This window comes from Rana temporaria, chromosome 3 (assembly GCF_905171775.1).
Source record: "Rana temporaria chromosome 3, aRanTem1.1, whole genome shotgun sequence".
NCBI lineage: Eukaryota > Metazoa > Chordata > Amphibia > Anura > Ranidae > Rana > Rana temporaria.
The window spans coordinates 54419074-54442432 of record NC_053491.1 but is presented as its reverse complement, the minus strand read 5'-3'; the positions used below and the strand labels follow the sequence as shown (position 1 = coordinate 54442432).

Here is a 23359-nt window from a genome sequence, read left to right as displayed (position 1 = left end):
GGATCTTAGGATGCAATACCGCAGCCTCCGCTGGGGGGAGTTTGCGTCGTAAACCAGCGTCGGGTATGCAAATTAGGAGTTACGGCGATCCACAACGGTTTTTCGCGTTCACTACGTCGCTGCTAGTCTAGTTTCTAGTTGCAAAGTTAGTCGTCGTTTTTGGTGCCCTAACTTTACACAGCCCATGTTAAAGTATGGCCGTCGTTAACGCGTCGAAATTCAAAAAAAAAAATTCTTGCGTAAGATGTCCGGGAATACGGAAGTACGCTACGCACGTCGCCGTTCGAAATAATGACGTCACTTCGCGCAAAGCACGGCAGGAATTTCGAAACGGAGCATGCGCAGTAGGTCTGGCCTGGGAGCGCGCCTAATTTAAACGGCACACGCCCATTTGAATTACGCGGGCTTATGCCGGAGGCCGCCAGCGTAGGTTTTCATTGCAAGTGCTTTGTGAATCAGGCACTTGCGATGAAAACTTGCGGCGGTGTAACGTATCTACGATACGTTACGCCGCCGCACTTCTACGTGAATCTGGCCCTTAATGCCTGGACAGTGCTTTACCAAAAGAAGCACAGGTCGAACGGCCATATGAAAATGGGTTGCGTTGGGCGAGTTGGGTATGACATCCATAGCTCCCAAATGTCCCTGATTTCGAGGGACTGTCCCCGATTTGGAACAATGTCCCTCTGTTCCGTTCCTCTTTCCTCCTCATTTGTCCCTCATTTGGTCTGATCTATATAGTTGTAAATAAAATGCACTATTTATCTTTCAAAATGTTTCCCAGTGCTAAACCTTTCATCCAATTTCTAAATTGCTGCAATTGTAAATGTCAAAAGCCAAAATAAAGCAATAATCGTGGTAAAAAGAGCACTTGTGGGTTCAACTAATCTTTTATTTTGTATAATTTTCGTCTAGGAGGTGTGGCAGGGTGTGTCTCCTATGCCTTCATACTTTTGTTAATAGGTGTCCTTTGTTCCCATCTCAAAAAGTTGGGAACACAAAATACTGTAGGTGTTAAGCAGCAAGACCCTACACATTTTTTGGTATTGTATTCAGTGATTTACACCTAGTAGCATGGAAAATTACACAGAAATTTCCTAAATATAGCAATACAATTCTTAGTGCTACAACAACCCCTGTAAACAAATAAACTCAAGACACTTGGCCCTATTTATTGCATCCAAATTATGTTTTAAACAGTTAATCCAACCATAAATAAATTGCAACCTCTTATAAGTCATGTATACAGTGAGATTTCCCGCAATTTTTTCAGCTGAATCATGGCAGAACTCAGGTGCGCCACTGGCCCTGTGCTCACGGCTCTCTACTTTCCCTTGTAAACACAGAAGCCCGGCTTGTTCCTGATTATTCCCGTTATCCACCTGCTCTAACCCTGGCTTGTTCTTTGACCATTCTCCTGCCTCCATATTTATACTTGATCTGCTCGTTCTGTGTATGACACGGCTTGTCTGACTCTGCTTATGTTCCAGTCTCTTTGGAGCTACCAAGTTGCTAGCACCCGTTCATCTGTCACTGGAACTTATTCTACAGCTAAAGTACCAGTCTGTTCCTGCCCTCTGTACTCCTGCGCCACCTGTATACTCTACCAGGGGCCCCAAGTCAGTGGTGTAAGAGAGGCCTTCCTCTGCATAGACCAGGCTATCTCCACCAGGTATGTAACAGGAGATGCTAGAATCAGGCCAGCTGCTGAGAGGTGAAAGGTAAGGTATGTGGAATATTGTGGAGCTTTGAATGGGGGAAAGGAGGGGGTGAAGATGAGGGCCATGGAGCGGAAAGGTGCAATGGAGTGGAAGTGATCAGCAGTCAGGGATGGGGGTGAAGGGTGCAGAGGTCAGAGCTGAGGACGTGTGCAGAAGTGACATGTGGATGGGGGATTCAGAGATAGGAGGAGCTGTGGAAGAAGGCTGAACTCTGCACTGTGTGTAATGCACTCCTGAATCCTGCATGCTGTGCATAGCGCACTCCTGAACCCTGCACTTCATGCATAGTGCACTTCTGCACCCTTCACTCCTTGAGCTCTGAAAAAAATCTACCACAGAGTATAGCCAGCCACACACTATTAGAATTACATTTTCAAAAATGTTGCTTTCAGAATGATTGATTTTCTAATTGTTAGTGGGATCAAATCAACGTTCATTTTCAACCAATGTGACAAGACAATTTGAAGCAATAGGATGGAAAATATTTCTTGAATTAATGAGTTTCTAACTTTAAGGGCTCTTTCACACGGAGCGGATCCGTAATTGATCCACTCCGTTAGCCCGTTTGGCTCAGCGGGGATTCCTCCGTAAATCCCTGCTGAGCTGTCGGCGGACAGGGCGGTCCCCGCACACTGTGCAGAGACCGCCCTGTCTCTCCTCCGCTCTCCCCTATGGGGAATCGGATGAATACGGACCGTGTGTCCGTATTCATCCGATCCATTCCGCCGGACGGAAGAAAAATAGGGTTTTCTTCCGTCCGCAAAAGCGGATCTTTGCACACGCGGATGGTTGCGGACGTTAGCGGATGCATCATCCGCTAACGTCTGCAATCCCATAGGGATATATTACAAGTCCGTAAACGCACTTGTAATAAACGGACCGTTTGTCCGTGCGTGTGAAAGGGCCCTAAGTTTATGTGGTTATAGTTATCCTAAATGAACAAAACTGAATATTAACATTTATAGGCAATCACACCAGGGATTGTTTATCCAGGGAATATCCGACTGCTTTCTGGGAGATCAGGAAGAAATGTATTTTTCCTGCTAGAGCAAATGGGATCATGCATAGTTTTTTTGCCTTCCTCTAGAACAGATCAGCCGTGGCTACAGGATTCTGTATACAGTATGGTGTACCCTTACCATGTCCCTCTGGTCAAATCAAATGACACATTCTGCAAATGGCAGGCCAGAGAGATGTTTCATCACAGACCTCAGACTACTAATTTATGGAATTCTGCTCTTTAACTCCCAGTTCAAATAAATTACACCAGTTTAACTGTAGAAAACATTTTAATTCTATTACCGGAAGAACAAACCTGTTTGAGACTCAGCCTGAACTCGCTCACATTGTTTTTCTACCTGAAAGCAAACATGAACAAATTAGTCTTTAATGCCACAAACAGTACTGAAGATTTACATTATGTACTGTATATGTTACATGAAATATACATACCTTGTTGTTATCACTACACGGCCGACTAATAGACACATAGTGTCTGATCTTTCTGTAAGAAATAGACTCAGATATAAACCCATATATATAGAAATTGTGAAGAACATTACTATAGAGTATAGGGGTAACCTGGTGTAATCATTCAGCAGGAATGTAGGGAAGGCAGGTCCGGCACTTTCAGCACTGAATGTATGTAATGGCAAGGGGTGGGGGGAGTGCTGGAAGGTCTACTGTTGCTGGCTGCTGGGAGAGCTATTGTTGCTGGGGAGTTTTATTGTCGCTGGTGCAGGATTTATTGTTGCTGGGGGGGGGGTCAATTGTTCCTGGGAGGACTTTACTGTTGAACTGTTGAGGGAGGCGCCTTTTGTCGCTGGTTGCTGGAGGGTCTACTGATGTGGGCTGCTGGGAATCTATTGTTGCTGTGGGGGGGTCTTTCGTTGCTGAGGGGATCTGTTGTTGCTGGGAGGTGCTTTTGTTGCCGAGGGGATCCATTGTTATCCATAACAAATTTCATATAAATTACCTAGCATCACAAAATGATTCTTGGTTCTGTATTCTCTAAGGCTCGGTTCACACCGTCGCCGCATTAATCGCACAGCAGGGGTCCCAGTGCGTGCTGGTTCACCGTTTCAGGTCCGATTTCAACCCGAATTTTGGGCTGAATTCGAACCTGAAACACACCAAAAAAGGCACGCGATTTTCCGGCACACCGCACCGGACCCGCTGCGGAGATATGTGAACTGGCTCCATAGAGGGCCAGTCACATTCTCCTGCTATGTGAATTGGATGCTGGGAAACGTGCATTCAATTCGCATTGGTGTGAACCAAGCCTAAAAGAGGCATTACTGGGAGGTGGGTAGGGAGAGGAACCAAAGGGTGGTGCCCGAAGTTGGGTAGGGGGCAGAGACAAGAGGTGACCTGGATGGATGGCGTATCTGCACCTAGTCTCTGAAAAAAAGCCCCGGTAGAATCAATATGCCCTGTAATCATTTCAAAAATAATTTCAGTATCATTAAATTATTTGTAAAAAGTAAGACAGCAAACTAGTGTAACAAATGAAATAGTTATCAAGTTAGTGCTGTCAAGGTTATAAAAGCAAATTCATGAAATCTTGCATGTTCTCTAAATTCTAATGTCTTCTATAACAATGAACTGAAAGGCAGTTAGGCTGCCTTCACACGCGCGCTTTGCAGGCACTAGAACGCTAAAAACAGCCCGAGGGCTTTCACACTGGATCGGTGCGCTGGCAGGATGGTAAAAAAAGTTCTGCTAGCCGCATCTTTGCAGCGCTGTAGGAATGGTGTATACACTGCTCCCAAAGCGCCCCCGCCCATTAAAATCAATGGGCAGCATCGCCGAACCGCCGGCAAAGCTCTGCTGCGGCACTTTGCGGGTGGTTTTAACCCTTTTTCGAAAAGCGCCGCAAAAAGATGGTAAAGCGACTCTAAAAATAGCGTTGCTTTACCGCCGCCGCCCCCAACGCTTAGGTGTGAAAGTAGCCTTAATGACGTCTCATAAGTCATCTTCCAGTGCAGCATACTGTCAAGTACTGCAGTTTTGATTATACTTTGGGAACACAACTAATCACATGACCAACCAGAAGATATTGGAAAAAAGGTATATCAAAAAATAGAAATCTTACAGGGAGGAGCTTCCGGTGGGGGGAGGGAATATGACCTGTGTGGGAACCATGGAGCTTGGAGTTGAGCTTTAAAAGGAAACATGCACAGGAAGCTGATCAGGGTCAGTGGCTCAAAAATCAGGAAAGCCACCGAATCAAAACATTGCTAGCATTTTCAGCAGCAGAAATCAGTAATGGCAACGCACATGTTTCCAGTTTATGGATAGAATAGGTATATTCTGCAACAACTTCCTTCGCATGAGTGTGGTGCTTAAGGAGCTTGATGTACGGTCCTCTTTAGTGCTGGTGAGCCTTGCTGTCCCCCTTCAGGACTTCTGGGTATCCCTTCCATACAACACTATATAACAAAGAGGGTGCACAGGCCTAGCGCCTTACCACTAAACAATTTTACTGATAAATAAAGCAAGTGATATACTCACAAAACGCATGACAATAAAATCATGAAATTCAGATGAGACCCTCCAGTGTCCAATGTGGCTTACGCAAAATCTATCTGGCTCTGAAGAAGAGGTTTTGCCTCACGAAACGTGTAAGCCGCACTGGATACTAAAAGGTCTTCCCAGGCCTTGCTCAGGTCTTCCTCAGTTGAGTGGTGTGGATCCTGAGGTAGTCTCATCTGAAGTTCATGATTATTTTATTCCTATAGCATTAGGTCAGTTAAGGTAAAGCCATACTTATATCCTTATATGGCCCCTTAACCAGGTTTTTTGAGGCATTATTATACCAATATAATTATATTAGTGAGCCACAACCAATGAAAATATTACGTACTTCATCAATGATATACTTGTTATTATCATGCATTGTAGGTATATTACTTGTTTTATTTACTTATCAATAAAAATAAAATTGTTTAGTGCCAATGCGTTAAGTTGGTGCACCCTCTTGTTGTTTTTTCATAGTATAGGTATATGACAGCTGCCACCACGGACTTCATTTGCAAAGCCTCAGGCTGCGACGCTGTCCTCCAGATCTCCTAGGTGAAGTTCTCACTGAAATTAAGTATTAATTGGTATGGTTCTCGACATAAAACAAAGAACACAACTGAATGTACTACACTTTCTGCCACCTCTTTACAAGAACGAAAGTCAAAATTACATACCCTCGATGTCCAAAAACAGGAATTATCTTCACATTTTGCTGGATATTGTCACCATTTTTGTTTTTGGCATAGTAAACACCTTCCCACTCCTGTTATAAAACATGCACACAAGCTAAATTTTATTCAGCAGGAAAATATCTTATCAATCAACATCTCTAAAAGACATGTTAAACTACAAAATTATATAATAGTACTAGTGATCAATATTGAACAAATGCACATAACTGATGTAGAAATGAATGACAACCTAAATCTAATGCCGCGTACACACGATCATTTTTCGGCATGAAAAAACGACGTTTTAAAAAAAATGACATTTAAAATGATCGTGTGTGGGCTTCACATCATTTTTCGGGTTCTGAAAAACTACAAAAAAAATTTTATCGAACATGCTGCATTTTTTAACGACGTTTTAAATTATGTCGTTTTTCGGGTTGTAAAAAATTATCGTGTGTGGGCTAAAACGACGTTAAAAACCCACGCATGCTCAGAAGCAAGTTATGAGACGGGAGCGCTCGTTCTGGTAAAACTACCGTTCGTAATGGAGTAAGCACATTCATCACGCTGTAACAGACAGAAAAGCGCGAGTCGTCTTTTACTAACACGGAATCAGATAAAGCAGCCCCAAGGGTGGCGTCATCCGCATGGAACTTCCCCTTTATAGTGCCGTCGTACACATGATCGTTTTTTTCATGCCGAAAAATGATCGTGTGTACGCGGCATTAGATCTTTCTCCAAATCCAGATAATTTGTAGGGTACTTTACAAAATCTAAACTATTCCGAATGACAGAAAAAGGTTATTGTGGAGAGGTTAAAGCTGAAGTTTGGTAATTTGGGGCGAGGGGGATATATGACCAAACACATTAGTGCTCCTGCTCTATTCACAAAACTCATTGCCTTGTGGGACAATAACAGCACAAGTTCTGTGAATGGCGGGGTAGGCGAGTGGCGCAAATCCTGCACACTTGCAGCTGTCATATATACAGGAATAGGAGGTAGAAAAGAAGTCTGCTTTACCAAGTAAGCCAGAATTTTACTTTCGTATTCCCAAATTCAAACAAATGTTGCATTTAGTAGGTCAAGTTGATGAGTGTTCCCTCAATACTCGATAGTTATGGACTGTCAGTGTCCCGCCGATCACAGGCGAGGGCGAGGAGGAGGCAGGCTTTGTTACACTGCACGGCCGTCAAATAGACTGACTGCATGTCACAGTGCCGGGAGATCAGGAGCATGAGGCTGAAGATGGACAGTGAGACTTGAGTATAAGCCAAGGGGGTAATTTTCAGCAAATGTGCTGAAAAACTTGGCTTATACTCGAGAATATACAGTACTAAACTTTAGCTTTAGCTTCATTTGAATTATATTGGGGTGAGCGGAACGTTTGGGGTTTCAGAGACCTTTACAGGCCCTGCTACAGTCAAAAAGGATTACTATATTTTGAGCGGAGTTGACTATTAGGTAGTTACCCTAAATAAATATTTAACTACTTGCCGACCAGCCGCCGCAGTTATAAGCAGCTATACGTCGGGCTCTCAAAGCGGCCACTAGGAGCGCGTGTGTGCCGCCGGAAGTGCGCGCCCCCACTCGTCCCTGACTCCCGTGCGCGTGCCCGGCGGGCGCGATCGCCGCCGGGCACCCACGATTGCTCGTTACAGAGCAAGGAACGGGAGCTGTGTGTGTAAACACACAGCTCCCGGTCCTGTCAGGGGAGAAATGCCTGACCATCTGTTCATACAATGTATGAACAGTGATCAGTCATTTCCCCTAGTGAGACCACCCCCCCTACAGTTAGAACACACTTGACCCCTTCTCCGCCCCCTAGTGTTAACCCCTTCCCTGCCAGTGGCATTTTTATAGTAATCTAATGCATTTTTATAGCACTGATCGTTATAAAAATGCCAATGGCCCCAAAATTGTGTCCGAAGTGTCCGCCATAATGTCGCAGTACCGAAAAAAAAAAAAAACGCTGATCGCCGCCATTACTAGTAAAAAAAAAAATATTAATAAAAATGCCATAAAACTACCCCCTATTTTGTAAACGCTATAACTTTTGCGAAAACCAATCAAACGCTTATTGCGATTTTTTTTACGAAAAATATGTAGAAGAATACGGATCGGCCTAAACCGAGGAAAATAATAGTTTTTTTATATATTTTGGGGGGATATTTATTATAGCAAAAAGTAAAAAATATTACTTTTTTTCAAAATTGTCGCTCTATTTTTGTTTATAGCCCAAAAACTAAAAACCGCAGAGGTGATCAAATACCACCAAAATAAAGCTCTATTTGTGGGAAAAAAAGGACGCCAATTTTGTTTGGGAGCCACGTCGCACGACCGCGCAATTGTAAGTTTAAGCAACGCAGTGCCGAATCGCAAAAAGTGCTCTGGTCTTTGACCAGCAATATGGTCCGGGGGTTAAGTGGTTAAGTATATAGTAAGAGTAATCACACTATCTAGCGCAAATAAAAATGTCTAACATAATTAGAATAGGTCTGTTTAATTTAAATTTTAAATTTGATTTTCAACTTCTGAGCAAAGCTATTATTTTCACAGTTAAGCTTAATTATTATATTCAAACAGACTAATGTGTTGGGTTTGTAAAAAGTGTTTAAAAAATTGATATTTACCTTTCCAGACTTAATACAAGAATTAATATTATCTATAAAATCTGATTTTTTTTCATTATTAGGCACTTCAATTAATTCTTTTCCATACAGTTCTTCCTTCTGATAACCCATTGTGGTTTCAAAAGCAGGATTCACATACTAAAAAAAAAAAGAAAAAAAAGTTGCATAATTGTAATTTCAATCACAATGAGAATTTTTCCATGCAAAAAGTTTTCTTATTCACCAGCCGTCAGACTAGAATAAAATGATTTTGGAGCATTTTCAGGTTAAAAAAAATAAATAAGCAAGCAGTTATATTTGAAATAGAATAATGATATTTATGGGATTTAAATAATGAAAGCAAAGTCTAATAGCAGTTACTTATATTACACCATAACCTTTCATTGCTCTATGCGGATAAAAGGAAAATCTGTTATGCCACGTACAGACAATTGGACATTCCGACAACAAAACCGTGGATTTTTTGTTCAAACTTGTCTTGCATACACACAGTCACACAAATGTCAGAAATTGCGAACGTCAAGAACGCGGTGACGTACAACACGTACGACGAGCCGAGGAAAAAGAAGTTCAATAGACAGTGCGGCTCTTCTGCTCGATTCCGAGCATGCATGGAATTTTGTGCGTCGGAATTGAGTTTTGTCGTCGGAAAGTTTGAGAACCAGCTCTCAAAATTTTTGTTGCCAAATTCCGATAGCAAATGTCCGATCGCATACACACCATCGGAACAAGCTCCCATCGAACATTTGTTGTTGGAAATTCCGACCGTGTGTATGCAATCCTGTTTCCAATGAGGTTAGATACCTTATCGGTGCCCTACTTAAGGCCTCTGCAAGCCATAGGTATAAGGCCTCGTACACACGACAGAGATTCTCGGCAGAATTCGCCGAGAAACTCGGTCAAAACCCGGATTCTGCCGAGAATCTCTGTCGTCTGTACAGTTTTGGCTCGATGGAGCCGCCGAGGAACTCGACGAGAAAATAGAGAACATGTTCTCTATTTTCTCGTTGTCCTCGCTCTTCTATGGGAGAAGCCGGCCCGCCGAGCTCCTCGGCGGCTTCATCCCAAAACTCGACGAGGAACTCGACGTGCCAAGCACGTCGAGTTCCTCTGTCGTGTGTACGGGGCCTCAGAGAGGTCAAAAGAGCCGGAAACTCAGAAATGTTATTGAAAAAATGTTGGGATAAAAATCCAGGAACAAGACAGTTGACCCCTGACACTGAAACACATCTGTCTTGTTCCTGGATTTTTACCCCAACATTGTTTTCAACAAAGATTGGATTTTAGAATTACTTAGCTAGATTCAGGTAGGGGCGCGCAACTGTAAGGCAGCGTAGCGTATCGTATTTACGCTACGCCGCCTTAAGTCAGAGAGGCAAGTACTGTATTCACAAAGTACTTGCCTCCTAACTTACGGCGGCGTATCGTAAATGCGGCGGGCGCAAGCGCGCCCAATTCAAAATAGGCTGAGGGGGCGTGTTTTATGATAATTTGCTTTGACCTGACGTGATTTACGTTTCTTTGGAACGGCCCATGCGCCGTCCGCCTACATTTCCCAGTGTTCATTGCGGCTAAGTACGCCGCACGGTCCTATTGATTTCGACGTGGACGTAAATGATGTAAATCCCTATTTACGGACTACTTATGCAAACAACGTAAAATTTTCAAATTTCGAAGCGGGAACGGCGGCCATACTATAACATTACTATTCCAACTATTTGATGGAATAACTTTAGGCCTGATAATGCGTTACGTAAACGGCGTATCTAGTGATTTACATATTCTACGCCGACCGCAATGGAAGCGCCACCTAGCGGCCAGCCTAAATATTGCACCCTAAGATAGGACGGCGCAAGCCGTCGTATCTTAGATAGGTTTAAGTGTATCTCTGTTTGAGAATACACTTAAACTTACACTAAACTTACACTAACTATGTGAATCTAGCTAACTGTCTTTTGACTGTCGTAAATCTGGTATTGTATGTACTGCACTTTAAAAGCAGATCTTTACTGCATCTAAGCACCACAAACCAAAAACACTATTGAATTGATTTTTAATATTCAAAGCAAACTCTCCCATTCACCTATGCCTTTATATTTAATTTAGCTGAGAAATCACTTTGAAAACAACCCCCTACCATTTCTGGTTGTGGTCACCTTGAGTAAGGGCAGATGATTTATGTAGCATTTACTTCCTGGAATCCATCTGCCCTTAGCTCATGCAGGAGAGTGTGATTAGCTGAGAAAACACCTCCTCTCCCCTCCCAAAGACTCCTGGGATGTTTGACATCATTTGACTAGGCAAGAAACCAGGAAATAAAACAGTTTAAGGCATGATTCACACATTTGCAGGTTGCAGTTTGCATATTGCAGGAGCATTTTGCGTTTTTCAATACATGCTTTTCATCCATTGAGGTCTATGGAACCAAAAACCAGAAAAAAGTCCTTGGCCCTTTCCATAAAATGCACAGATGTGAACTACATCCATAGGAAACCATGTTAAATGCACTGTAGTGCAAAAAAATGCATAGGTGTGAACCAGGCCTTAAACAAGTAAATATGCTATATATACTTTCCTGTCTATTTACTAATGCTAGCAGCTTTAGGAATACAAATAATCAATGCTAATTGGGAGGGTAAAGTTCCCCTTATAATCATTGCACACTGTATTGAGTATTTTTGGCATTACCAAACCCAAAAGGTAAAAATACTTTGGAGGGGTTTTTACTTAGTCAAAATAGGTTCCAGTGACAAGCAATCCAAGTGAGGATGCGCAGGTCTCTCCTCGGCTATTATTGCGATTGGTCTTCCCTTCAGTGGCTACCCCAACAATATCTTATAAACATTTAGATCATTATGCTGCATTTATCTATTGCCACTGAATTCTTCCCCACATGCAGCACTTGTGAACAAACCTTCATGTTCACTTAGGTTTAAAGGGGTTGTAAAGGTATAATTTTTTTCCCTAAATAGCTTGCTTTACCTTAGTGCCGTCCTCCTTCACTTACCTCAGTAGAGTCAGGATGCCCACTAACACACAGCTCCTTTATCTGCAACATAGAGAGCATCCTGACTCTCCAGTAGTCCAAGGGAGGGGGCAAGCACGACACTCCACACCAGGGAGAAAGCCTTGCAATACTGTGTGGAGTAACAGACAGAAGAACAGGAAGTGAGGATTTCTCAGAAGAAATAAGAACATTTAAAAGCAAAATAGAAGGATGAAGTAAGTGAAGGAGGACTGCACTAAGGTAAAGGAAGCTATTTAGAAAAAAAAATAAAAAATCTACCTTTACAACCCCTTTAAACTGGATAACCAGCACTCCGCAATCTTCACCAAAAGTGGATTTAAAAAGGTAAAAAGCCTGGTACCACACAATGAGGTTATCGGACAAATAATCGTCCGTTTTTTTTGCATGCTAGTCTCATATCGAAAATGAAGAAGTTACTCAACTTACGAAAAAATGTTGCTCTTGTAACATTTTTGGGGATGAAAACTACGAATTAAACGAAAATTGGACATTATGCTCACTTATGATAAAAAAATTCTAGCCTGCACCTTCCGGTTTTGACATCTGAAAAGTTGAAATTGGCTGTCAAAAGCACTATACTAACGATCAGATAATTGTCCGTCATATGAAATATTTCTTACAATATTGTATGGGCCTTAATAGTACACAGTAAAAAAGCCAGATTAATTTTAACCATAATCCTGCTCACCAGACTTGCTGCATCCTGTATTAGAAGGTCACTTTAAAGTTGAGGTTCACCCAAAAACTTACATTTTTAACATTAGATTAAAGCCCCATACACACCATCAGATTATCTGCAGATTTTTGTCTTCAGATTTACCAAAACCATGTAGTACAAGGGCCTGCCTGATTGCATACAAATTGAAACTCTTAAGGTTTGACCTCATATTAGATGGTTTTGGTAAATCTGAAGACAAAAATCTGCAGATAATCTGATGGTGTGTATGGGGCCTAAGGCTCGTTTTGTCAAGGGGAATCGGGTGTTTTTTTTTTAAATCAAAACAGTACTTACCGCTTTAGAGATAGATCTTCTCCGCCGCTTCCGTGTATGGGCTGCGGGACTGGGCGTTCCTATTTGATTGACAGGCTTCCGACGGTCGCATACATCGCGTCATGATTTTCAGAAAGTAGCCGAACGGCTTCTTTCGGCTACTCGTGACGCGATGTATGCGACCGTCGGAAGCCTGTCGGAGGCCTGTCAATCAAATAGGAACGCCCAGTCCCGAAGACCATACCCGGAAGCGGCGGAGAAGATCTATCTCTAAAACGGTAAGTACTGCTTCGATTTTAAAAAAAAACACCCTATTCCCCTAGACAAAACGAGCCTCAATCTAATGTTAAAAATTTTTTTTCAGGTGAACTCCTGCTTTAATTAAGCTTCTGTCCATTTACATTGAGAGAGTGTTTGCCCTGCACTTGCAGGAGTCTCAGCTGGGCAGTGGCGTTAGCTGTTCCATAGTTTATCAGGTACTGAAAAGTGTCTTAACTAACAACCCTGCTGAACTGAACACACTTTGTTACACAAACTTCAGTATGCTAAGGGAGACCCAAGATCATGAGTGCACACAGTACACAAAGCCTTGACTTCTGCCAGTCCCCTTTACCCCTGAAGCTAAGCTCTACCCCCCATCAATGAACAATTCAATGCAAGAACCTCCAATTGCAATTGAGGTTCAGGCATTGAACTGCCAAAAGCTTGGTGTGCAACAGAGGCCCTGTGTACAGTGTGAACTCTAGACATTCTCCGGGGCATAACTACATCACTCACTGCTTTAACTGCTGCTATTGTCAGTTGACGCCTTTACACATAAAATAAATAAGCCAGTCTATCACAGGATTATTGAGAAAGAAATACTGATAAAGGAACTTCACAAAAAGAACTCTGTAGAGAAAAGAAGCTTCAGACCAGATGACCCAACTTCACCTTCATTTGTAGCTATCTCAGTGTTCATGTTACCCAAAGCTGCAGCCTGGAGCTAGTTTCTTCAAAGAAACTGCAAGTTTGTGTTTAAAGTGAGTTAAAGAACAATGTACATATCAAACATACAATTACTGTATTTATTGGCGTACAACACTCACTTTTTTACCCTGAAAATGGAGGGTAAACTGTGCCTGCGTGTTATACGCAGGGGGCTGTGGAAAGTTTTTTTTCCTGAAACTTCCCTCTTAGGCCCCGTACACACGGTCGGACAAAACCGATGAGAATGGCCCGTCGGACCGTTTTCATCGGTTCACCTCTGAAGTGGCCATACGGCCTGATATGTGTACACACCGTCAGTCCAAAATCCGATTGGGTCAGAACGCGGTGACGTCAAACACACAACGTGCTGAATAAAATTAAGTTCAATGCTTCCAAGCATGCGTCGACTTGATTCTGAGCATGCGCGGGTTTTGAACCGATGCTTTTCTGTACTAACCATCGGTTTGGTCCGATGGGGCAGCGGTCCATCGGTTCGGTTTTGAAGCATGTTTTAAAATTTTGGACCGAAGGAAAACAGACCGATGGCCTATACACACGGTCAGTTTGGTCCGATGAAACTGAACTTCGGTTCATTCTCATTGGACCAAACCGACCGTGTGTACGAGGCCTTAAAGTTAGGGTGCGTGTTATATGCCGATAAATACGGTATGTCCGGGGAGTTTAGTAAAAGAAAATTATTGAAAGTTCTAACAATTGGGGATACTTTAGTAATAGTTCATCTTTTAGTAAATCTGGCCCACAGCATCTAGACAAGACAGGAGACCAGCACGACACATTTTACATGCCAGATCAAGAAAACCAGAGAACATTGGTAGGTACACTTTAATATTCTACTTGATTCTTCCAACTTATTTTATATACCAAGCAAATAACGAAAAAGAGCACACACAAGATTCCCTTTGCAAAAGAGCAGCCAAGCATTTCCAGTTGCCTTATTTAACAAACCGCTCTTACTGTACCTGGGCATAGGTTGTCCTTTAAGGGAATGCCCACACTTTCATAAGTGCCTACCTGGAGGGTTATTTAAATTTGTCTTCGATCCACAAATCCTTACGACCTGGCCCTGCCTGCCACATAGTCTTACTTCAGAAAGGGTTCTCTTCATTCGGCACATGTCCGCCACAGCCCTATAGATTCCTGTAGGGAGCTCTACTCCTACCAGTTTCAACTAGTGCTGCAGAATATGGCTCTTCATATAGGATTGATTAGGGCCCCAGTGCCCATGAACTATACCTCCTATATAGACTGGACCCTGTTTGACAAAGCCCAGCTATTGTTTTCTGACGTATGCCAGTTGTACCACACTCCCAGTGCGGCAATACTGGTTGTTCATTCCCATTGCCCATGCGCAAGATGAAGAGGACCGGGGGGGGGGGGGGTGTCAATCTCTGAAGGAAGGCCATGCAGTTTTAGACAGGGCCAAATGGTAAAGATTGATAGATTGGGGACGCAGGTTGAGTATTACTCTAGGTGGGTTACACTTTGGAGGTATGAGGTCATGCTTGAAAGGACAACTTGCACTAAAGTGCCTTTAGAGACTCACTGGGAAGTAGGGAAGACTTCTTCAGGTATATAGTGCAGGAGACTAGAAGGGATTCCCAAACCTTCCTTTCATAGCCAATGCCAGACCATTCTGACAGGAAAGCTCTGACACCTCTGGGTAGGTTTGTTGCTTGATGTTAAAGTGGTTGTAGACTCTTACATATACCCAGTGAATGTGATACACAGAGATGAAAACAAATCCTCCTACACACATTGTACCTGTTCATCTGCAGTCTTCTCTGCTCCGCATCCTTTCCAAGTCCAGAAATTAGGAAGCCTGTCTGAGCATTCAAAAAAAAATGTGGAGTGGAGAGCTGATGTTACACTCTGCAGAGCTCAGTGAGGAGAGCTCTGAGAGCTGATTGGAGTGAGGGAACACACCTTCCTTCACACAGCACACAGGAACAGAGCTGAGGCTGTCAATCTGCTGGAGGGGACCTCTTGGTGTCAGGAAAAATTGTCAGAAGCGATTCATGCTGATAGCAAAGGAACGAAGCAGCAGACAGAAATTAAACTTAGTGCTCTTAATAGAGACAAGTACACACTATAGAGGGATATGCGTTGTTCGTATTTCATGTCTCATGTTTACAACCACTTCAAGCCCTGCTCCACTATGCAGAAGGTAGGAAGGGACGGACAAATTTCTGTACTATGAAGAAACACCAAATGGTGCCTGTCAGAATGGCCTGGGCTTTAGCTATGACTACATGTATGTGCAAAAACCTCTAGAGCACAGGTGTCAAACACAAGGCCCGCGGGCCGAATCCAGCCCTCCAGGCCATTTCATGTGGCCCTTTGCACCTCTCCTGCAGCTGCAGGAGAGCTCCAGCCCTCCTCCAGACCCCTACTTTTTGCTTTCAAGCAATGCATCCGGCTTCTTCCCAGCAGCAGCATAAGGACAGAGGATGCACTGTGATGTAAGGGAGAGTAGGGGACTCAACTTCTGATGGTGGGGTGGCTCTTGACATCTAATGTAAGGAGAGGGGATGCGCTGGACAGCTAATCTTACAGATACAACCGGCCCTTTTGAGGACAATCATAATGCTGATGCGGCCCACGATGAAATTGAGTTTGACACCCCTGCTCTAGAGCCAGTTACTCACAACCACAGTATGTAGACATACAAGTGATGCAAAGAACATTTTATTTATGCAGCTCTAAACTTTTCAAGAATTGAAAAAGCCCAATGACCGTGATTCAGTGGTGCACCTCTCATGTGTCTCATTGCTATGAGTATTTATTCTAGACTTGTAAAAAAAAAATGTATGGGCTGCCTAAAAAGACTGTTGACTTTCCTGTATTACCTATACTAAATTATACAATGGCTAAGACCGACTGGATTTAAGAACTCGCTTCAGCAGGGAAATTCATTTAAATTGCTGTGGTAAAGGATGACCATTTATCAACACATCCATGTAAGCCCCACCAACTTTAAATACTTATAAAGACTTAATTTTATGTTACATGTTCCTCTTAATAATGCCAAAATTATATTTGATAATTGGATTAAGCACAACGAAGAATTGATCGAATTGTACCTGTATTTTGTGTTCCTCGTTAGTAATTTCAATGGCTTCTTGACTCTTCTCTAATGTAGTAAATAAAGAATTACAAGCCCTTAAATAAATAATATTAAACAGTCAGTGAGGTTTAAAAAAAAACAAAAAAAAAAAACATTTCTTCAACTTGGCATCTGCAGCATAAAAGGCACGATTCACTTAAAATCATTACAATGAAAATCGCTCAATACAAGAAAAAAATACATAGATAAACAGAATAAATATTTGAACAATTTATATAGCCTGAGACTTTTTTCAGCGAATGCATGTACTGTAAATATAGGCCACATGCAAATTTGCCTTTGCTTTCAAAAAGTATTAGCAAACACGTTTTGATAGAAGGGTGGAATTCTCATGATGAATTCCTAGTGGTTATAACGTCTGTTAATCAGATAATGCTGTGATGCTATATCCCTACTGTTAAAGGGGAGCTTGACAGGTTAGGTTTATTATTTTGGTCTTTTTGTATGCTGCTAAAAATGATATGTTAAATGTAAAAGCTGAATCACCCCAGGCTTCTACAACCCAGCCTGGCAAACACATAAGGCACTCTGTCTGACGCATAAGTGTGTTCAAGGAAATGCCCCCCAATATCTATGTGAAAAATTAAAAGCTCACAACCCCAATCGCATTCTGCGATCCACCAATCAAAATCTACTCCAGATACCCAAAGCCAGATACAAGTCCAAAGGAGAACGAAGATTTGCAGTCCAAGGACCTAGATTATAGAACGTTCTACCAACCAGCATCCGCTCGGAGGTGAATTACCTGGCTTTCAGGAAAAGAATCAAAACCCATCTTTTCTGAAGGCAAAAGTTCTGTTGGGGAAAAGATACTAAGCACCCAGAGGCGATTCAGTTCGCAGGCGTTGCGCTATATACGTTTTTCACTCACTCACAGGTTGGAAATTAAGCGGGATTTCGGTCAGAGGCACAGACTCTTCCGGTATCCTCTTCATACAAGTATCATGTCATACATGGTATTGGGTATTAGTGATGTGAGCTGGGAACCAGGACAGACAAGTCTCAAAAACCAGAGTGTGGCGAACTAAATAGGAAGAGCCTGCCCCCGTGTGATTACACCTTTTAAATTTAGAAAAATATATATTTTTTCCCCTTTCCCCATGTTTTTGACTCCAGCACCATTCCCGTAATATGACAGGAGAACTGTGGGACCATTTAAGAACTAGCGTTTCTCCTTTTTTAAGGTGACAAGACAAAGGATTGTAAAGTGAACCTTGAGGTTCCCCATACCTGGTACTCCATTTTGCAAAATAGACCAGGGTCTATGGTTGCAGGTCCAACCCCTCCTGCACTCCACTTTTCTATTGGCCACCATATGGGTAACCTTACTGGTCAACAGGAGCATGCAAAGCCAGGCTAAGGTTCAACCATTGAAGCTGGAGCTGATGTTTGCATTATATGCATGTGAAGATAAAACAGGGGTGGGTGAAGGCAACAGCAGGTGCTTGACCTGTGAACATGGGGCTCCCATAAAAGGGAAGGTGAGCCCAAGAAAAAAATCCATGTCTTAGAAAATGCCTGTGCTGGTTGAAAATTGTAGACCATTTTGTTGACCTCAACAGTTGAAAATACTAGGTACTTAGCTGCTGTGCTGATCCAATATAGAAAAAGGATTCTCATTTTATGGGTTGCATGCATGTTACATGCCTGCTACTCAGAACTGTTACAGAGAAAGGTCGCCAATGGTTTTAAAAATGCTACTTCTTTGATGAACCTTAAAGAAGTTCTAAACCGCCCTGCAGTATATGTACCTATAGATAAGCCTAGAATAAAGATTACCTATAGATACTGTAAAAATCTCCCAAACGTGCGCTGTGCCCCCCTGCTGTTTCTTCAGTAGCGAGTGCCATGACCGGTGGCCCCCGCGCGCATCTGGCCAGTCACAGAGCCAGAGTCCGCGGCCCCGGAAGGAAGAGGGGCGAAGATGGATGCGGCCTGCAGCGTGGGTGGCACGGGCTTCGTTTACAGGTATGCAATGCATACTAGCACATTATGGCTTTACTTTGCAGGGGAGAAAGAAGATTTTTTTTTTTAGCAAGGTTCCACTTCCTCTTTAAGATATTATCACATGTGAAATCATAAGTTAGGTCCATATATATTTAGACACAGGCACAATTTGCATACTTTTGGCCCTCAGAATAAAATGAAAATCAAACAATCCAAATGAATAAGTGTGGACTTTCAGCTTTAATTTAAGGGGTTGAACATAAATATCAAGTACAAATTTTAGCAACTGTAACCATTTTTATACACAGTCCCCCCCATTTTCAGGGGCTCAAATGTAATTGGACAAATGAATATAATCATAAATAAGATGTTAATTTTTTATATTTTGATGAGAATTCTTTACTGGCAATGACTGCCTGAAGTCTGGAACACATGGACATTACCAAAGACTGGGTTTCCTCCTTTCTGGTGCTTTGCCAGGGTCAACATGCAGCCGTTCTTTATTTGTGGGTCTGTCTGCCTTTAGTTTTGCCTTCAGCAAGTGAAATGCATGATAAATTGGGTTGAGATCAGGTGATTGACACGGCCATTGTAGAATATTCCACTTTTCCTTCAAAAGCCCCTGGGTTGCTTTTGCAGTGTGTTTTGGATCATTGTCCATCTGTACTGTGAAGTGCCATCCAATCATCTTTGCTGCATTTGGCTGACTCTATATCTCGAATGCCGCGTACAGACGGTTGGTTTTTTTGTGATGAAAATAAACGACATATTTAAAATGACCGTGTGTGGGGAAAACGCCATTTTATGTCTTCTGAAAAACGACCAAAAAAAAAATTCAAGCATGCTTCAATTTTTTATGTTGTTTTTTGTGTCATTTAAAATGATAGTGTGTGGGTAAAACTATGTTTAAAACAACGTTTTTAAACCTGCACATGCTCAGAAGTTATGACGCGAGCTTAAATGGAACAGAGTGCCGTCGTACATGCTGAACGTAACCCCGCTTTGCTAGAGCATTTTGAAAAAACGATGGTGTGTAGGCAACGTCGTTTTTTAAAATAAAGTTTGAAAAACGTTGTCTTGTTTCATGATTAAAAACGACCATGTGTATGCGGCATAAACACTGCAGAATTCATCCGGCTGCTTCTGTCACATCATCAATAAACACCAATGACCCAGTGCCACTGGAAGCCATGCACGCCCATGTCATCACCCAGTTACCACCATGTTTTACAGATGACGTTGTGTGCTTTGGATTATGAGCTGTTCTGAGCCTCCTCCACACTTTTTCTTCCCGTCATTCTGGTACAGTGTAATCTTAGTTCCATTCGTCCAAAGAATGCTTTTTCAGAACTGGTCTTCCGTTTTTAGATGATTTTTGGTAAAGTCTAATCTGGCTTTTCTATTCTTCAGGCTTATAAATGGTTTGCACCTTGTGGTGAACCCTCTGTATTTGCTCTTGTGAAGTCTTCTCTTGATTGTAGACTGATTATAGACTGGAGAGTGTCCTTCACTTGTCTAGATGTTGTGAATGGATTTCTCTTTACCATAGAAAGGATCCTGCGATTATCCACCACTGTTGTCTTCCATGGATGTCCAGGCCTTTTTATGTTGCTGAGCTCACCAGTGCATTCCTCTTTCCTCAGAATGTATCAAACTGTTGAGTTGGCCACTTCTAATGTTGCTGCTATCTCTCTGATGGATTTGTTTTGATTTTGAAGCCTTACAGTGGCCTGTTTCACTTGCATGGACAGCTCCTTTAAACGCGTGATGTAGGTTTGCAGCAATAGATTCCAAATGCAAATGCTACACTTAAAGCGGGGGTTCGGCGGGATATCGTTTTTTTTTTTCGTGCAGTAATCCTCAGGGCTTACCTGTACTCCCGCACTACCAGGGTGTCCCACTCCTAGAGCCGGCGTAAGCACTGTAATTCTAAAAAGAAGATTTTATATTCTCAGGCGATGGGCGTTTCCATCTTACCTGTGGGCACTTTGAAGCCGACAGGGTCTTCTTCCGGGATACGGTGAATGCTGGCCTCCCAGCATTCACCGCTCTATCCCGCGCATGTGCAGTGTTGACGGCGAGCGTCGCCGTCAACACTACACTGATGCCATAACAACGGCCGGCGTCACAAGCTCACGCCCCGTTGTCCAGCGCGTCTCCGGAGGAGTGTAAGAAATTGATTGACAGGACAGGGAGAATGGACTTACACGCCCATTCCCCGCGGGGGATTTTGAGTGACAGGACACAGACGGCTGCTGAAAAGAGGTAAGGAGGACTTAAAAAAAAAAAATGGTGTGGTTACTGTCAGTGCCTACTAATTGCATAGACCTAATGTGTAAAATCAGGGTGAACCACCACTTTAACTCAACTCCAGACTTTTTACCTGCTTAATTGATGAAGAAATAACAAAGGAGTAGCCCACACCTGGCCGTGAAACAGCTTTTGAATCAATTGTCCAATTACGTTTGGTCCCTTGAAAAAGGAGGGTTGGCTATTCTTAAGAGATGCAATTCCTAAACCCTTCCTCCTCCGTATAATACATACCCTCAAATTAAAACTGAGGTGTACGTTTAATAAACCGTGATAAGCGGAGATCATGATGATCACGGCTGATCACTGCTTATCACAGAGCATTGCCGGTTTAATAAACTGTGATAAGGAGCAGAGAACACATTCTTCACTTCACATCACAGCACATGGATGTTTTGTCACAAACGGCCAGTTTAATAAACCGTGATCTGAAGATTTCACAGCTCTTCACCTGAAATATCTCCCTTCCAGATTCACCAGCTCAGAGGTGGAGAATCTGGGAGAGAAGCTGGTGTTATAAGAGGAAGAAGGCTTATTTCTTCCTAATTTCAACACCAGTGGGTTAAAAATGAATATTAACAATAATATACGTGTGTGTATATATATATATATATATACACACATACAGTATCTATATAACACGTGTGTGTGTGTGTATATATATATATATATATATATATATATATATATATATATATATATATATATATATATACACATACATACATACATACACACATACACACACACACACACACACACACACACACATACCGTATTTATCGGCGTATACGTGCACTTTTTTTCCCTTAAAATCAGGGCAAAATTGTGGGTGTGCGATATACGCCGATACTTGCTTCCCGCACTGTGTTTGAACATTGCCGCCGATCCCTGCTTCCCGCGCTGTGTTTGAACGCTGCCGCAGACATATACCGAGCGCAGTATACTCGGGTACAGTCGGCCAGGCTCGGCTCCCTTCTAGGTTATGCGAGAGGAGCCGAGCGTGCCAGAGTGTACTGCGCTCGGTATATGTCGGCGGCGCCGGCGTTCAAACACAGCGCGGGAAGCAGGGATCGGCTCAGAGACAGCGCAGGAGCAGCGGGGAGGACACCGCGAAGGTCGCAGACGGACGCCAGACCGGACAAGGCCGCCGATGGACGCCAGGCAAGACACCAAAACTGTAAGTAATAAAAAATAAATAAAATTCAGGAATTTCACGTCCAGAGTAGGGGTGCGTGCTATATGCCGGTGCGCACAATAGGCTGATAAATACGGTATATATATATATATATATATATATATATATATATATATGTGTGTGTGTGTGTGTGTGTGTGTGTGTGTGTGTGTGTGTGTGTGTGTGTGTGTGTGTGTGTGTGTGTGTGTGTGTGTGTGTGTGTGTGTGTGTGTGTATATATATATATATATATATATATATATATATATATATATATATATATATATATATATATATATATATATATATATATATATATATATATATATATACACACACACATACACATATATATATATATATATATATATATATATATATATATATATACATACACACACACACACACACACATACATACAGTATATATATATATATATATATATATATATGTTATCACATGTCTGAAAACATTAATTACATGTTCTTTTAAACTTTAGTTTCACTTTTTGAATTCGGCTGCACCATAATCTCACAATATCTCACGAGATTACAGGCAGTCCACCCACTTTTACACAGATCTCGGCTGTTTTTAGAGAAAAAACTTCACCTCTGTTCACCATCTGAGAACTGAAGTTCTCAGTTTATTAAACCGGCTGCAGAGGAGATAATTCTCCTCATGAGAACTGCCGTGAACTGCTGTGAACTGAACGGAGAAAAAACTTCACAGTTTATTAAACGGACACCTGAGAGTGTGCACTTTCAGCCCATATTCATTACATAACTATAGCTTAAATATGTTTTGGTAAATAAATAAATAAACATATATATGGACCTAACTGTATGTGCCTGATACACCAATTTTAGCAGCAGTATCACATATGGAAGTATTTAGAATCAGGTCCAAAGTAACAAAACTGGAGCACAGTGTACAATGTAAAATTGTTTTGCGTAATTGAAACACATCATATCCTTACCTTAGTTTAAATTGTGCACGTACTTCCCCATATTCTAGCTGAATAAGTTCATTGTAACAGGCCATAACATTAGAGTTTTCTACATATCTCTGCAAGTGAGAAGACAGACACTGATCAATGACACTGCAGTATTTATCCATCTTAGGCCCATTCAACACTTCATGGTCAATTCAAAAATATAAAACAAGTGGCACAATGTCAATGTGGGGCTGTAAGATACTATCATTTCTAGTTAACCTTCCCTCAGAAAGGGGTTGATTTTCTAAAGGA

The 23359-nt window shown here is 42.2% G+C and overlaps 1 protein-coding gene across 2 annotated transcripts in view; it reads right to left on the bottom strand.

Moving 5' to 3' along the window:
- The window catches only part of PDE8A (phosphodiesterase 8A), a 439096-nt gene that overhangs the window by 64819 nt on the left and 350918 nt on the right, over positions 1–23359 (bottom strand). For both annotated transcript variants that reach the window (XM_040342584.1, XM_040342583.1), the window contains exons 6-11: positions 23090–23178; positions 16635–16713; positions 8546–8683; positions 5918–6006; positions 3174–3225; positions 3037–3079 (exon numbers count right to left, since the gene is read on the bottom strand). In XM_040342584.1, coding sequence (XP_040198518.1) covers positions 3037–3079; positions 3174–3225; positions 5918–6006; positions 8546–8683; positions 16635–16713; positions 23090–23178 — 490 coding nt within the window. The remainder of the gene's footprint in view (positions 1–3036; positions 3080–3173; positions 3226–5917; positions 6007–8545; positions 8684–16634; positions 16714–23089; positions 23179–23359) is intronic.